This window comes from Schistocerca serialis, chromosome 3 (assembly GCF_023864345.2).
Source record: "Schistocerca serialis cubense isolate TAMUIC-IGC-003099 chromosome 3, iqSchSeri2.2, whole genome shotgun sequence".
In the NCBI taxonomy this organism is placed as follows: Eukaryota; Metazoa; Arthropoda; class Insecta; order Orthoptera; family Acrididae; genus Schistocerca; species Schistocerca serialis.
The window spans coordinates 355,108,762-355,125,706 of record NC_064640.1 but is presented as its reverse complement, the minus strand read 5'-3'; the positions used below and the strand labels follow the sequence as shown (position 1 = coordinate 355,125,706).

At 39.4% G+C, this 16,945-nt stretch overlaps 1 protein-coding gene across 1 annotated transcript in view; it reads right to left on the bottom strand.

Moving 5' to 3' along the window:
- The window catches only part of LOC126470824 (uncharacterized), a 59,821-nt gene that overhangs the window by 29,659 nt on the left and 13,217 nt on the right, over nucleotides 1-16,945 (bottom strand). Inside the window, exons 6-18 of the mRNA XM_050098835.1 lie at nucleotides 9,590-9,693; nucleotides 9,379-9,499; nucleotides 7,842-8,035; nucleotides 7,647-7,712; nucleotides 7,445-7,495; nucleotides 7,284-7,327; nucleotides 6,302-6,306; nucleotides 6,129-6,183; nucleotides 5,940-6,025; nucleotides 5,532-5,642; nucleotides 4,707-4,795; nucleotides 2,655-2,715; nucleotides 54-121 (exon numbers count right to left, since the gene is read on the bottom strand). Coding sequence (XP_049954792.1) covers nucleotides 54-121; nucleotides 2,655-2,715; nucleotides 4,707-4,795; nucleotides 5,532-5,642; nucleotides 5,940-6,025; nucleotides 6,129-6,183; nucleotides 6,302-6,306; nucleotides 7,284-7,327; nucleotides 7,445-7,495; nucleotides 7,647-7,712; nucleotides 7,842-8,035; nucleotides 9,379-9,499; nucleotides 9,590-9,693 — 1,055 coding nt within the window. The remainder of the gene's footprint in view (nucleotides 1-53; nucleotides 122-2,654; nucleotides 2,716-4,706; nucleotides 4,796-5,531; nucleotides 5,643-5,939; nucleotides 6,026-6,128; nucleotides 6,184-6,301; nucleotides 6,307-7,283; nucleotides 7,328-7,444; nucleotides 7,496-7,646; nucleotides 7,713-7,841; nucleotides 8,036-9,378; nucleotides 9,500-9,589; nucleotides 9,694-16,945) is intronic.

Sequence of the window (16,945 nt, the reverse complement as noted above, 5' to 3'; positions counted from 1 at the left end):
AACATATCACATAAACAAGTACTTAAGTGCAGAACAAAACTAAATAACTATACACAGAATAACTGTCCCACTGAAATTATGTCTGCTATCTGAACTTGGTATGTTACAGACTCAAAATACCCTAAAGCAAAGCAACTAATAATGAATTTTCTTATTTAAAGCCCTCAGGTCAATCAAATGAATACAGGCAAAAAAAGTGAGTACCAAATCCATGACAATTTTTCACCACAAAACAAATGGAATATTATATAAAACAAGCCAGTTACTTTCAGAATGAATTTTCACTCTGCAACAGACTATGCACTGATCCTTAGAACTGTGTGCTGGATCTCTGCCTTTTGCGTCTGATGTATGAACAAATAAATCACAAGGTTTCCAAAAGTGTGAGCATGTCACATACAGCTGTATGCATAAGAAGCACGAATTTCCCAAATTTAGTCCATACACTCATAGCAATTTTCCCTGTATTTTGTTGATGGTCACAGAAAATGCAAGTCACAACACAAACTACAAACATTTCAGTTTGAATGGCATGTCCATTAGAGAATCATTGGGATGTGTGGCAACAGTGCATCTTCTCCTGTAAATTTTCCACTTCAAACTGAAGCTTTGATGATATTGTTCAACATCTTTTTCACTGCAACCCTGGTGCTGTTGCAAAGTAGTGGTGGATTTATGTTCCACAGAAGAATGATAGGCATGCCACTTTTCAATGTTGAAATGTGTCGTGGAATGCCTGGCAAATCGAGTTGAATAATTAAGAGCTTTTTCTTGATTCATTACGGTATCAATGGACTCATATGTTGTCACTCTACCTGGTGTTTCATTTGAGATGCAGGAATTGATGGCACTGACATCATTGGTATTGTCTGTTAATGTAGCACTTGCATGAGCAACTAGTGATTTTTGTGATTCTGTGTGATATTTGGTAGAACTTAGTGAATCAGTTCATCTGTAGCTGCTGTGATTTTATAGAAGTTTGTTGACAATGCATAAAGTTGTGCAAATTCATCAATTGCTATTTAAACATTCTAGTATCCAACAACTGTTTTGCAAATGTCCAGCAGATGCTTCATGTCGTAATTGCACATGTTAATTGGTCTTCAGAAATCAATGTCTGTAAATGTTGTAATAAAACTGATGATTTGAGACATGAGTTAATGTCATCAATGGCTGTTTTACATGGGATAACTGGTGGATTTTCCAAAATTTAGTTCCTGGCAAGCATTGCACACTTGAAACACACACATACGTGACCAATTACTATTCCCAGTTTTTGGAAGGTTGTCGGGCCATGTAGACTAATTGACAGTAATTGCAAGTAACAGCATGCTGCATTGTCTGGTGAATGGTGTACTGATGGCCTAAGATGTCAATCAAACCTAAATTGGGATGTCTTGAAACTGCTTTGCACTGTTTGTATTGTTTAAACTTGTTTTCTGATGCATTCTGTGAATAACATGTCGGCACTTCAGATTACTGTCTTATGCATGTAACATCCTCACACATTGAAAAAAACACAGTTAACATTGTTGGCAAACATGACAATGCTCTTGCACATGCATTTTCCATTGTGAAGTACACACACTGTCAATTTTCAAGGTGCACTGTCAAATGAGTAACTATTTGACATTGTTCATGGATTGGAAATGATAAAATGCACCATACTATTTCATTCCTACTAATGTACCATTCCAGTTGATAGTGGTCGATTCCATTTATAGGTGCTGTTGCATTTACTGCTCCAAAAATTGCCATATCATTTCCTCCATTGAGATATTTGCAAATGTACTTTATCAGTTTCCCTGAATTGCAATACTCGACACTGATGAGTGCTTTGTATGTTTTTGAGAGTAATGGCGAGTACAGAAACGCCCAACAATTACAGAGTTCAGCATCATTGTTTCATACTTTTTAAGTGATGGATTTGCAGCCATCTTCAGTGGAGTGTCGTGTTACAGTAGATATCCTTCACTGCCACTGGTAGTCAGTCTCAGCAAGTAATGCTCCTAGGTATCATCTCATTCATTTCCCATTAGATTTGCATGGAGAATGGTTGTTGAATAAGCCACATGGACCATAAATAACATTTTGGTGACAACTTCAAAGAAGTCCTGATCACTGGTGATACCTGCTGTTTCTGCAGAGATGACACTATCAACCTGACATTGAGAGATCTTTTCTGTCAACTAAGGCAAAATGTTTACATGTGACAATTATATTTTGCCATTAAATGGAAAACAACCAACAGCATTTCTCTTCAAAACCGTGATGCTTGGAAATGAAATCCACTGAAGATTTCAATTTTTGTTTACAGCCTTGGAGAAATATAATGATGATCCAATGACAATTGACTAGTTAACAAAAGTTCTTTTATTTTATCTTGTGTAGGATTTCATGTGCATGTGATTTAAAAAGATCTGTGTGGGCCTATGCACAAACATGCGTTATTGCATCTTGTGCGTACCCATGCATGTGCTGTGGACTACCTATAAATGTGGCCAGTAGTGTGACCATTTCGCTCAATTCACCGGGATTCACATTGCCATCTTTAACAACTGAAGCATATAAATGAAAGTACCCTTCACAATGCAACTTGGTTTCATGCAACTGATTGTAGAGTTGTCATTAGGTTTGGATTTTCCCATACATACAGACAATTTCATCATTTTCACAAATCATCATCAAAATGGCACTGACTGTTTTCCTAGTTTGCTATAAATGTATGTATTAATTCAGAAGCCTCAAAGAGTATATGCAGGGTGATAATGATTGAAGTACCAGTTTCAAAACTCAGTAAAAACCTAACCAAATTTGTACAGATTATTATTGAACAAGGGGAAAATGTTATGAATAAAAAATTATGACTAGATGGGACTGAAAGTGGCAGAATAAGCAAAATAAAAGACACAGGGTAACAGCTGTTCCTAATTTTGAACCTGAGATGCTCGGCATGCATGTCTCAAAGCAGTATTGCATGATACTGGTAAAGCTCTTCTACAAGAACAGTGATGTGTGCCAGTTGGGCTGAGTTGGGTTGTTTGGGGGAGGAGACCAGACAGCGAGGTCTTCGGTCTCATTGGATTAGGGAAGGATGGGGAAGGAAGTCGGCCATGTCCTTTCAAAGGAAACATCCCGGCATTTGCCTGGAGCGATTTGGAGAAATCACAGAAAACCTAAATCTGGATGGCCAGATGCAGGATTTAACCATTGTCCTCCCAAATGAGAGTCCAGTGTGCTAGCCATTGTGCCATCTCGCTTGGTGTGTCAGCTGCTTTGCAGAAAGTTCCAGGTGCTGAAGGGTACAAAAGTAGGCATTGGTCCAATTTTTGCCAAGGTTCTGGAGAAAATTATTATAAAATTCAAAAAGACAGGTTCTTCTGTAGTAAAGTGTGGCACAGGGAGAAAAACAACTGATCAAACATCAGTAGAAGTGACCACAGCATTGCAGGAGAGGTCACAAGGTGGTGTGTAAACATGCAGTACATGGGGAATTGCCCAAACTTTGGACATGAATGTGAGCATGGTGAATAAATTTTTACAAAACATCCTGCATTGCTATCCACAATTTTACCAATCTTCAGGAGTTGCTTCATGCTGACTTACCAATAACAAAAACGTTTTCTCTAGTGTTCTTACTTGCACGAAAGTGGACAATGAATGGCCATAGAACATTCTGCACACAGACAAAACCCATTTCCAACTACAAGGACATGAAAATACACAGAATTGCAGAATATGGTCGACGGGAAATCTGCTCACACATCAACCGTTACTGCTTCAATCTGCAACAGTAACTGCATGGTGCAGGTTGATGATATTATAAGACCATATTTTCTAAGGAGATGGGTCCTGCAGGGCCTGTTACCTGTGCCATCACAGTTAAACACTGAATGCAAGGTGGTGCTCCTCTGCATATTGCACAGTCAGTGATGAAGATGCTGCAGAGGCACTTTGGAAATGCTAAAATTATCAGCTGTCATTTCCCTACAGCCTGGATGTTCAGGTAATTTGATCTTTATCTATGTGACTTCTGTCTGTGGGGTAACCTGAAAGATAGTGTTTAGTGCTCTGATAACAAACACAGCTGATATGAATGCACACATTGAGCACCACATTCTGAACGTGAACCATGAGACACTCCAATCTGTTGTGCAACATGCCATTTTTAGATTTCAACTTGTGGCAGGAAACGGTGGACAGCAAACTGAACACATCTTGCGCCAGTCTTAAGACATGCTTTTTATGCCATTTCTTGGCCTTGTGAAAACTAAAACCAGATGTCGTTGTTGCTTTTTATGCAGTTTCTGGTCTCTGGGCAGTTAAAAACCAATTTTTCCCATCCGACGTAGTACAACCATGTCACAGTGGATGGGCTTTGCTAACTTAAAGTACCACAACTATTGAATGCCAAACTTCTGCCATCATTACATAGTATGGTTGGTTTCATATGCAACTAACATCATGGCTGTCATATTGCGATTCATCTTTGGTAGTAGCCAAAATCACTTACATTATGACGCTTAAGGTGCTGCCTAGTGGGAAATTTTCAACCCCCCCCCCCCCCCCAAAAAAAAAAATAACGTTTCCCCCTTCTTCAATAATGTTTTATTGGTATAAGATGTCATTCTGAGCAATGGTTCATTTTTTTTTTTTTTTTTTTTAAATTTACATCATTTCGAAAATGGAATTCAAATGGTAATTACCCTGTACTTTACAGTGGCTCCCTGTTCTGAGATACACCTATCAAGATTACTGCTCAGAGGCAAAAACAAAGGCAAGAGTTTAACATTAACTATGTGGGATTACAGTACACAATTATCCATTTGCAATGAGATGACATACCAACAAAGGATAGAAGTCCTCTAATTTCTGTATACATTACATGTCAACAGATAAAATGTATTTCTCTGAAAATTTCTGGACAGCAAAGATGCAAGAGATAAGATTTTACAGCTTTGTAGCAAGAAAGGGAATAAATAATATAACAGCAATTACCATGTTTTGATTAACTTTAGAACATATCTTAAAATTCAGTTTCAGAGAAATCATTCAGATCAGTGGTAACACTGTCTACAGAACTTTCTTCTGACTGTGCAAATTTTCAGTGTGGTGTAAGCCTTTCACTTGAACACATCTCCCACAGTTACAAGATCAATCACTTCCTGGAGCAAACTCTGCACATTTTAAATTCATTCCGCATGTGTAATTTCTGGATGTAACCTCTTCTTGCACTCACCTCCTCATGATAAAGATTGAATTTGTTGGAAAGGAGTATTAATTTTGCACATTTCTTCAGTTAGTTGTATCTTGCAAAGCACTTATTGACAATTTGTTCAAAGTCTCATCTATTTCAATCACACTTCAATAATAAATACAAATAACAATATACATTTATTGTCTAAGTGCAACTGAAATAACAAAGACTGCAAAAATGTCTGTTTCCTTTCATGGCAAACACTTGTAAACTACTACTGTCTTTCAAATCTTACCAAATGTGACTGTCGTTACGTCAGGTCTTCAACACACACAAAATTTTTGATCCAACATTGGATTCGTCTTTGGATTGTAAGCCTTATCAACACACTTTATGTATTTTAATCCCAAAAATTTTACAATTCTGTCTATCAAATGAAGGCCCCCTGTGAAATCATTTCATGCATTTAAGACATTAAGACATATGCCACTTGTGGCTTATAGGATATGGACAACAATCACACAATTCTAAAAAAGCGAGATCAAAAACGTTTTTTTCTAGAAATTGTGCAAATTATGAACACAAGTCTTCTTTCCTTAATATACTTGAAACTTCTTGGCAGTTTAGAGCCATACACTAAACCAGGACTTGAACCGTCACCTTTTGTGGCCAAGTGTTCTAGCAACTGAACTACTTGAACATGAATCACGATCGGCCCTCAAAGCTTCACTTCTGGCAGTACCTGATAATATCCTTATTCTGAGACAAAGTTCCATATCAATCATACGTTTCCATTCAGTATACTTTTGCACATATTCTATATAGTATCTAAGGTGAAAAGGCACATGCTTTTGCTGTGGCAATCTGCTGTCTGGTCACGATTTCTTCTCCTCTGGGACTCTCTTTAAAATTGCATGAAATTCTTAAATACCTCGTATGTGATCCTTTCATTTTCCTCTGTGCGTACTGGAATTTAGTAGCATTAGCTAACAAACATGAGCAAGGAAGTACTCAAGAGGAATCTACATTCTCCTTGCCAATTATTTAATCCAGTGACTACATAAGTGACTCAAAGTCACAACACAGTTTGAAAGCCATACTAACAGCAACTGAATGAATCAAGCATAGTATTACTAAATAATACATGTCAGTGATAGGTATCACCTGAGTAACTGTTGTTTTTTATGGTGCTGCCTGAATGACAGCCATGTCATAATTGACACTGTGTTAACTGTATGCATTTACTGCCATGGACTGAATTCTAATTGGCATTGGCAATTACAGAAGAAGAAAGTACAAGGGTTGGGGGAACTGACATTCTCCTGGCGACTGCCACAACTGTTGTATCCCAGAATATGTAGTCATAACTTATCTTGTGGAGAGGAATGGTCCTGGTCCTGGTGGTGGTGGTGGTGGTGGTATTTTCAATCCACGTTTGAAATGTAATGCTTGTCACATTTTTATTTCTAGTGGGAGTCAATAGAAAATTCATGTTGCGGCACCATAAATAAAATACTTTTTTTAACCTTTGTTACATGGTTCATGTCAGTCAGTCTGAACTCTCATGCAAAATTCATTTATGCCATCTGCACACTAGTTCTCTCCCTCTCCCCCCCCCCCTTCCACCATACAGAAATAAAAGAACATCAAACAATACTGTAGAGCAGTAAACAGAGACAGCTCCTTTGATTGCTCTTCATATTACAGTTGTTACATTACAGTTTGAATGTTGTAAGCAAAAATTTGTAGTGGAGAAAAAACAATGCAACAATTACTTTACTTCACACAGACTGGGTATACAGACTTAAATACAAATTAGTGAAGAAAAACAAATACAAAATGCATGGAGTTAAAACATCATTACTCAATACAACAACAACAGCTCAACATACTAAAAAAATTTCAAAAAAGTGCAAAGAAATAAATCTATGGGAAGAAACAGTAGATGGTAAAATATAAGCAGCATCTTACAGCAACAATTCAAATTTTGATTATGTGAAATATTTTAACATCAACTTTTCCTCAGCATAGACCAAACAGTGCAGACAATATTCCATTTGTTGGTAATTCTATGTAAGCCACTTACCACAGCTTAAATGTGTTGTGGTGGAGTTCACATTTTTCATTCCCCTGCGAAAATGGCAGAGGAACAGAGCACAAATAGTACACTTGTAATCCTCCGGTGAGAATGACTACACCACTGCACAGGAGCTTGCACAAGATTCATTCATTAATATTACACATTACCTGCAGTTTCTTTCTCCAAACATAAACATTTTCCAGGAAGAACCACTCTGGCTGTTCTCCAGAGTAATAAATAAACACAAACAAAAATATCTGACTTTTCTCTCCTCCAAATAAGGGGCAATTTTATTACCATACTATCCCCCCCCCCATCCCTCACTATTGTTTCACGACTGCTGCCTCACTACACTGTCCTCTCATATACTTCGTTGTTTCCAACTAAGGGATGTTTACCTTTCAGAGATCTGTGGTACTTCTCTTTTCTATTATTCTGAAGCAAAAATTAGTCACAAATGCATGTCAGTGAACAATACAGAACAATACATGTCCTGACAACACATTACAAGAAGTCAATATCAGATCACTCCATGTTAAAATACATGCACATGGGTTTATATACTGAGGAACTCGAAGCCAACCTTTCAGTCTCAGAAGCGTAGGGAGGATACATAGGCCGAGCAGGTGGATATGAGCTGCTGGGAGAGTACTGCTGATTGAATTCCTGCCCCATATTCGTTGGTTGTCCACGACTATGGGGATACTGATCCGGATACTGAGAGTACCCGGACTGGCCTTGATAGCCTTGCTGAATTCCTGCAAAAATTCATATTAACCAGAGTACCATTCCAAAACTGTACTATATTTGTAGTAAATTGTAATCAGTGTAATTTGGATATTCTATATATTGCAAATTAAAAGAATTACTGAGATGAGCAACTTACTGAATATCAATAACAAACAATGCAACAATTACTTTACTTCACACAGACTGGGTATACAGACTTAAAGACAAATTAGTGAAGAAAAACAAATACAAAATGCATGGATTTAAAACATCATTACTCAATACAACAACAACAGCTCAGCATATTAAAAAATTTTCAAAAAAGTGCAAAGAAATAAATCTATGGGAAGAAACAGTACAAAAAGAGGTAAACCAGCAAGCAAGCAACAACACTGGACAGAATCACACAGAAACCATTCTACAGTTAGCCACCCATTCCCTCCCATGTTTTAGGAAACAACACAATTCCCTTTATGAATTTTTGCCACTCAAGCTAACATATATAGGCAAATTAACAAGGAAATTAGTTTTCTTAGAAGACTAAAGTGTCAGTTCATGCTGACATGTGAAATGGAACAAAAAGTAATAAACAGAAAGCAAAAGGAAAACTCACACTGAAGCATGCGACCAAGAACATCTAGGGAGGGTTACCTTGGAGACGAGAGGGGCCTCCAGAAGGGCAGTAAGGATTGGGCCTCTGCCCAGTCGCCACGTTGTCAAAAGGGTTGGAAACGCTAATGTTATCCCCCACACCTTGCATCGGCACCCCCACACCTAGCACAATAAGCAACTGCTGTCACAGATTCCCCCAATAGGTTGCAGTCAAAATCAAGTTATGAGTTTTACAGATAAAAGCAGAGAAGGAAGATCAAACTTAAAAGTATGTTTTCTCATGGCCTCCATAGCTACTAACAAATCAAATTATAAACACAAAAATGCAAAGCAATCTCTTACATTATACTATATTTTACAAATTAAGCTCAAAATGAGGCACAGATGTAATACAAATGGAAATGAGCGTTTGGCGTCAGTGGCCGGGAGGCCCCTCGCGGGGCAGGTCCGGCCGCCATATCGCAGGTCTTATTACATTCGGCGCCACATTGGGCGACCTGCACGCCGGATGGGGATGAAATGATGATGAACACAACACAACACCCAGTCCCTGAGCGGAGAAAATCTCCGACCCAGCCGGGAATCGAACCCGGGCCCAAAGGACGGCATTCCGTCACGCTGACCACTCAGCTACTGGGGCGGACTATGTAATACAAAATAAAGTATCAATAAATGCCTACCCATGAGGAGCACTTTACTTTCAGATTATGATAACCCTATCTTTCTCCCCCTTCAATGGCACCAAAGAGTGGTCACACACCTAAAATAACAAATATAAAAGCAACAATTCCTGCCAGAACTTGCTGGTCTACCTCAGCAGGGGAGAAATATTTATCCAGCAATCTGAAGCAGATATCTACATGTGACATAGTATTTTGATACTGAGTTTATAAAAAATGAAGATTGTGCATTACAAATTTATCAGAATTTCAGATTTTTGCCTCTGGAAATTGTACAAAAGCAGTGCAAACTGGACTCCTCAGAAGATATGGGAAATAGTCTCTTAACTGTAATATCAAAATATTTTCTCCACTTGAACCAGCTGCTGGAAATGAATCCTGTGAATTTGATGAGCCTGTAATTGAAAGAATCCTTTATCACACACAAATGCTTCAACAAGTGAAGTACAATAGTCGAAATCTGAATCAGTAATTGCTCCAAGTATTCACAAACTACAGAAGTGTCAAATTGCTTTTTATAACAATCTGCTTAATAGTCTCTCAAAAAGATTTCATATTACAGTAAAGTATTACCTTTTCTCAGCAAGGAACAGAAAAAAAAACTGTGTGTAAATTATAGGAACATACATTCAGTCAGTATGTGAAAATGTCGAAGGTGTTATACAGGGAAGTACATTTTTCAGAAATTTCACACCAAATCATTAGCACAGCAAAATAACTAACAATGTTTTGTCTTGGAATCATCACTGATTCATGCACATGCACATAGAGACCTGTCAACAAGTCAAAGAGGACAATTAAATTAACCATCAACATGAACTTGCTGAAAAAAGGGGAGGTGTTGAGGAGCAGATGGGGAAAGGATTCAGCTGTGGCCTTGTTTAAGGAGCTTAGGGAAAGAAGACAATGGTAACTCAAACAGCGCTAAATCAAGAAGTTTGGATTGTAGACTTGAATATCAGCAGCCCCAACATAAAGTGGGTCCAATGTATGAATCTTATCACTCAGTGCTAACAAAGATTCACGATGATCAGCATTAGTATATATACAAAGAGAGGGGAAAGGGGCTACATCGCGGGTACTGCTGCATATTTAGCAGTCACAGTGGACACAAAATTCTACAAGACATTCAGACCAGGACCTGCATATTAAGATGTTCATCAAATACTGGGACTGTCTGCACGTGCTGAGCTATTGAATAAAAATCAGTTTGTTATGTGGCAGGAATTGCTCCACTATACAAAAGCTGTTCTTTTCCATTCTGTTTGGAATTATAATTCTGGAGGGAACTTTATAACATATTTGGAGCAATGCTGTACAAGGGCTTACTGAAAAGTACGCCTGCAATGATTTTTTAAATAAAATTAATGTTGTTACCATTCTACACTTTTATTCTTTGTGTCTACATATTTGCAACCCTCTGCCACTAGAGGGCTCCGAATTGTAGTGTACAGCATGGCAGTATGTAATGTAACTGTGTGCCACTAGAGGGCTCCGGATTGTAGTGTACAGCATGGCAGTATGTAATGTAACTATGTCGGTGTGTGAGAAACTGAATGCTGTAATCGATTTTTGAATTTGAAGAGTTCGTCCAACCTCTTCTTTAGCATGACAATGCCAAATCACACACGAGCACAGTGAAATCTGCTGTAATCCGATGCTTAGGGAAATCACTGTCGGTCGATCGTCCTCCACACTGTTCTGACTTGGTCCCATCTAACTTTAATCTTTTTCCAAAACTAGAAGAACACCACCAAGGCCTTCAATTTCATGCTGATGAATCATTGCTAGTAGAGGAATAATATCTCTATTATTAACTGTTATTCCATTCTAAAACAATGCGTGGAAAAAACCAACAACTATACCTTTCCGTGCAAGCTCTGATTTCCCTTACTTTATTATGATGATCATTTCTCCCTATGTAGGTCAGTGTCAACAAAACATTTTCACATTCAGAGGAGAAAGTTGGTGATTGAAATTTCGTGAGAAGTTACTGTGACTGTGAAAAACACCTTTGTTTTAATGATGTCCACCCCAATCCTGTATCATGTCCATGACTCTCTCCCATATTTCTCGATACTACAAAATTTGCTGCCCTTCTTTGAACTTTCTCAATGTGCTCCATTAATCGAACCATGTAACGATCCGACGCCGTGCAGCAGTACTTCAGAAGAGGATGGACAAATGCAGTGCAGGCAGTCTCTTTACTAGGTCTGCTGCATCTTCTAAGTTTTCTGCCAATAAAACACAGCCTTTGGTTTGTCTTCCCCACAACATTTCCTATGTATTTTCTTCCAATTTAAGTTGTTCGTTATTGTAATTCTTAGGTATTTAGTTCAATTATGGCCTTTAGAGCTAACTGACTTATAGTGTAACCGAAGTTTCATGGATTCCTTTTAACACTTATATGGATGATCTCTCACTTTTTTCTTGTCAAGTGCTGCATACTTAAAAATGATTTAATTACATAATTGATAATGGCACTGGCAGATGATGAAAATGATGTCATGAAGAGAATGTGGCACATCTTTATGTTACATTAGCATACTGGGGAAAAAATTAGTCACCCCCCAAAACAGTACAATGCTAATACTGCACAACATTTCTAGCTTTCACAATCACTCCAGTTTTGCAAGGAAGAGAACCTGTAAGTTTCTTCAGGTGTGACATACCTAACTGAAGCCACTCAGTTATGGTTAAATCCTGTATAGCTACCAAAATGTGGGGAGGCTGACTGTCATTTCACCCATTATTCCAAACCTTCCCACACAGTTTCTATGGGATTACCATCAGATGATTTAGTACACCAACTGAAATGCAGTAAGGCCCCAAGTCTTCATCAAACCAAGCACATATGCGTGAAACCCAGTGAACACAACTGTTATTGTGTTGAAAGAGGGGAGTGTCCACAGCATTCTCATCATGGCTATGAGGAAAGGGTGACATTTAGTCACTCACAGTGTTGAAATCAACATCCCAGCTCATGTTCACAGTAACCCGAATGGGGGATTCCAAGTAATGGTACGAAAAAATACCACCAAAACATCACAGAACTACCTCTTGCCTCCACACACTGCCTCATCAGGGTGTCACTGCTCCCAATGCCTTGCACTGTATAAAAGAGGTCAAATCGCAACTCGACAGACCACACTACTCACCTCCATCCCACTGATGTCCAGTTTGTGTGTGTTGTCTGCCCCATTAGCTGAATGGTCAGTGCATTGGATTGCCACACACAGGGGCCCGGGTTCGATTCCCGACTGGGGCAGAAGATTTTCTCCCCTCAGCGACTGGGTGTTGTGCTGTCATCATCATTTCATCCCCATTCTCAACACGAAGGTCGCCCAATGTTGCGTCACACTCAATAAGACCTGCACTTGGCGGCAGAACTTCCCAACTGGGAACTCCTGGCCACTGACACCATACGATCATTTCCATTTTTTGTGTGTGTTTGGTCGACTGAAGAAGTGCAGCTTTATGTACCGCTCTGAGCAATGGCCTCTCATGAGTTACACAATTCCAAACGTTCTTTGCACACACTTCCCTTCATATAGTTTTCTTTGAAACTGATTGAGATGGACCACCACTCACCCACGGCACCAAGCCATGTTAAATTTGAAACCTATCATCATTGAAAAGGCACAACACTCACCTCTGGACCCTGTATGTTAAGAGCTTTTTATGACCACTGTTCTTACACTGTGTTACATCACTGTGAGTGATAAACCTGTCAATGAACCACTCTGCCAATGATTAAAACCAACTTTCCGTATGCTATCATTGAACGTTATGAATACTGACCTACTCTCAACTCTGCTAAATTACTACACAATCAATCTCTCAATTTTCTTTAAAATCTTTATAGATTTACTATCACATCAGAAGTAACTAAAATAACAGAATAATGAAGGGAAGCATATGGTTTATCTTGTCATTTCACAAGAGTTTGCAGAATGTGTTATTTGTAGAGAAAGAATGAGACAACCAATGCCTACATAAGTCAAATGCATCAACTGATACTAACTTCCAAAATGTATCATCAATCGTTTACTGGTACACACATCAAAAAAAGTTTTGCATCACCCCGGTTCCCAGAACTCCTGAAGACAGATGGTGAATGGGGATATTGTATCATAGACACAGTCCCTTTGACTGTTCAGAGATGCCACTAAACACGCCCAAAGATGTAAACAACCATGCATGGACACCACCTATTAGATGGAGGGTGTCCGGCAGCTGATCAATTCCAGTCATCCAACCAGGACGGAGGTACACAGCTCAAGTTTTCTGTAGTTCAACCATGCCTAGACAGCCAATACCGTGATTCGATCACATCTGCATTGTTACTTTATGCCAGGAAGGGCTCTCAACAAGAGAAGTGTCCAGGAGTCAAAGAGTGAACCAAAGCGATGTTGTTCGAACATGGAGGAGATACAGAGAGACAGGAACTGTTGATGACACGCCACGCACAGGCCGCACAAGGGCTACTACTGCAGTGGATGACCGCTGCCTATGGAATATGGCTCAGAGGAACCATGACAGTAAGTCCACCATGATGCACAAAGCTTTTCGTGCAGCCACAAGACGTCATGTTATGACTCAAACAGTGTGCAACTTCACTCCTGACGTCCATGGCGAGGCCCATCTTTGCAACCACAACACCATGCAGTGCGGTACAGATGGGCCCAACAACATGCCGAATGGACCTCTCAGGATTGGTATCACGTTCTCTTCACCCATGAGTGTCACATATGCCTTCAATCAGACAATCATCGGCGACATATTTGGAGGCAACCGGTCAGGCTGAATGCCTTAGACACACTGTCCAGCGAGTGCTGCAATGTGGAGGTTCCGAGACGTTTTGGGATGGCATTATGTGGGGTCAACGTACGTCGCTGGTGGTCATGGAAGGGGCCGTAACGACTGTACAATACGTGAATGCCATCCTCCCACCAATATTGCAACCATATCGGCAGCATATTGGCGAGGCATTGGTCTTCATGGACGACAATTCACGCCCCCTTGTCATCTTGTGAATGACTTCCTTCAGAATAACAACATCACTCGACAACAGTTGCCAGAATTTTCTCCAGACATGAACCCTATCGAACATACCTGGGACAGATTGAAAAGGGCTGTTTCTGGACAACGTGACCCACCAACCGCTCTGAGGGATCTACGCTGAATCGCCATTGAGGACTGGGACAATCTGGACCAACAGTGCCTTGCTGAACTTGTGGACAATATGCTATGATGAATACAGGTATGCATCATTGCAAGAGGATGTGCTACTGCATATTAGAGGTACCGGTGTATACAGCAATCTGGACCACCACCTCTGAAGGTCGCACTGTATGTTGGTACAACACGCAATGTGTGGTTTTCATGAGCAATAAAAAAAGGTGGAAATGATGTTTATGTTGATATCTATTCCAATTTTCTATACAGGTTCCAGAACCGAGGTGATGCAAAACTTTTTTTGATGTGTGTATTTTGAGATTGGGGCAAAAAATAAAATATCCATTTCACTTTAAACACAAGAATAACGAAATTATGTTTGTGGGACAAAATTTCTGTTTATTATAATCCCCCCCCCCCCCCCCACCACCACCACACACACACACACAACCTCTTTCTCAGCTCTCATACGACAATGACTGTGTAGATGTGTTAAACATAAAACTACATTCTCTGTGTCATTTAGTAGAGCACATGGAATGATAATTTAGTCTGTGTACACTATTTAGCTTGTCGATATGTCTCAAAGAGTCACTTCAAAAGTAAACTGTGTGCACTTTATCATCTTAGGGCAAGGCAGGATGTCTAAGTGGGAAGATGCCCACCTGCTAACATACATCACAGTAATGTCATTTGTACATCTGTCACGACACAGGAGAGAGAGAGATATGCCTTGTAGTTGTCATTGACAGTTAACAGTTCTAGCTAATGTGTCTAACATATACATTATGGCTAATATACAGGGTGAGTCACTAACTATTGCCACCTAAAATAACTCCAAAAGTATGATAGAAGCCGAAAAGTTTGTGGGACAAAAGTTGCATGGGAAAAACAGGGACCATAATATGACGTTGGTTTTTTGTTGCTATGTGGGGTCACTTCAGAGATATGAAGGTCAACTTTGTTTTTTCAAATGGAATGCCATAGTTTGGTACTTATTTTCTGACAGTGGCTATCAAGATGAATCCAATGATGTGTAATAGTAAGGTCTTTGAAGGTCAATGAAGGTCACAAAGGTGGCATGAACGTCCATTTACAGAAGATGTTGTAAGTGATGACCATTGGTATCAATGCAGTGCTGCAATATTCTTATCATTGATTTAGTGGTATTCCTTAACACTTTGGCACTTATCGAAGCACATGCTCTGACAATTCTCTCTCGCATATCTTCAGTGTAGTTGGAATGTCTTTATAAACTATGTCTTTTACGAATCCCCACAAGAAAAAATCCAGAGGCGTCAAGTTTGGCGAACGAGGCTACCACGACACATTTCCTCCGTGTCCAATCCAATGATTTGGGAATTCTCTCTGCAACTCATTTCTAGCCATCAGCGAAAAATGTGTCGGACACCCATAGTGTCGATACCACATTCTGTTCTTTGTTCCTGAAGGTATTTCTTCCAACAACAGACTTAATGTTCCTTGCACGAATTTGGTGTACTTCCTACCATTAAGATTTCCTTTGATGAAATAGGTGCCTGTAATTCTGGCCTCTAGAATCCCACACCACACATTCAGCGACCACAGTTTTTGGTGTGCAACTTGCTGCAGCCAACATGGGTTTTCAGTTGCCCAATAATGCATGTTATACAAATTAACATTTCCACGGTTCGTGAATGAGGCCTTGTCATTAAATAAAATCAAATTCAAAAATGTGTCATCACTCTGAATCTGAAATTGAGCCCATTGGCAGAATTCAATGTCACCCATACAATCCGTACCAGTTAATTGTTGGTGGAGACTGATATGGTAAGGATGATATTAATGCAGAACACGAACAACACTACTCTGGCTCATGCCAGATTCCCTTGTGATTTGATGTGAACTAACACAAGGATCTCGAGCCACAGTGGCAAGAGTACCAATTTCCATTTCCTTGTTAGTAACTTTGCTTTGCCGGATATGTTTCCCATGCGTTAAAGACCCAGTTGTTCTCAATTTATTATACACACATTTAAGTGTATGACATGTAGGGTGGGTACATGGAGGATATCTTTCGGTGTATAAGTATCTAGCTCTCACTGAATTTCGTTGGCATTCTCTGTAAATGAGAAGCATATCGATTTGTTCTTCGAAGGAATACATCATTAACATTCGCTTGATTTGACATTACTAGTCTTACAGTTTCTGTTAGTGTTTTATTGTGAAACCGTCGAATGGTGTTTACATGTCAATGGTACATTAGATGGATAAGCATATTCGGTGAATATTTATTATTTGCACGATATACAAGAGAGAATTGTCAGAGCTTGTGTTTCAATCAGTGCCAAAGTGATAAGGAATACCACCAAATCCATGATGATAAGATTGCAGCACTGCACTGATTCAAATGGTCATCACTTCAAACACATTCTGTAAATCGATGTTCATGCCACCTTTTTGACCTTTGTTGAACTTCAAAGGCCATAG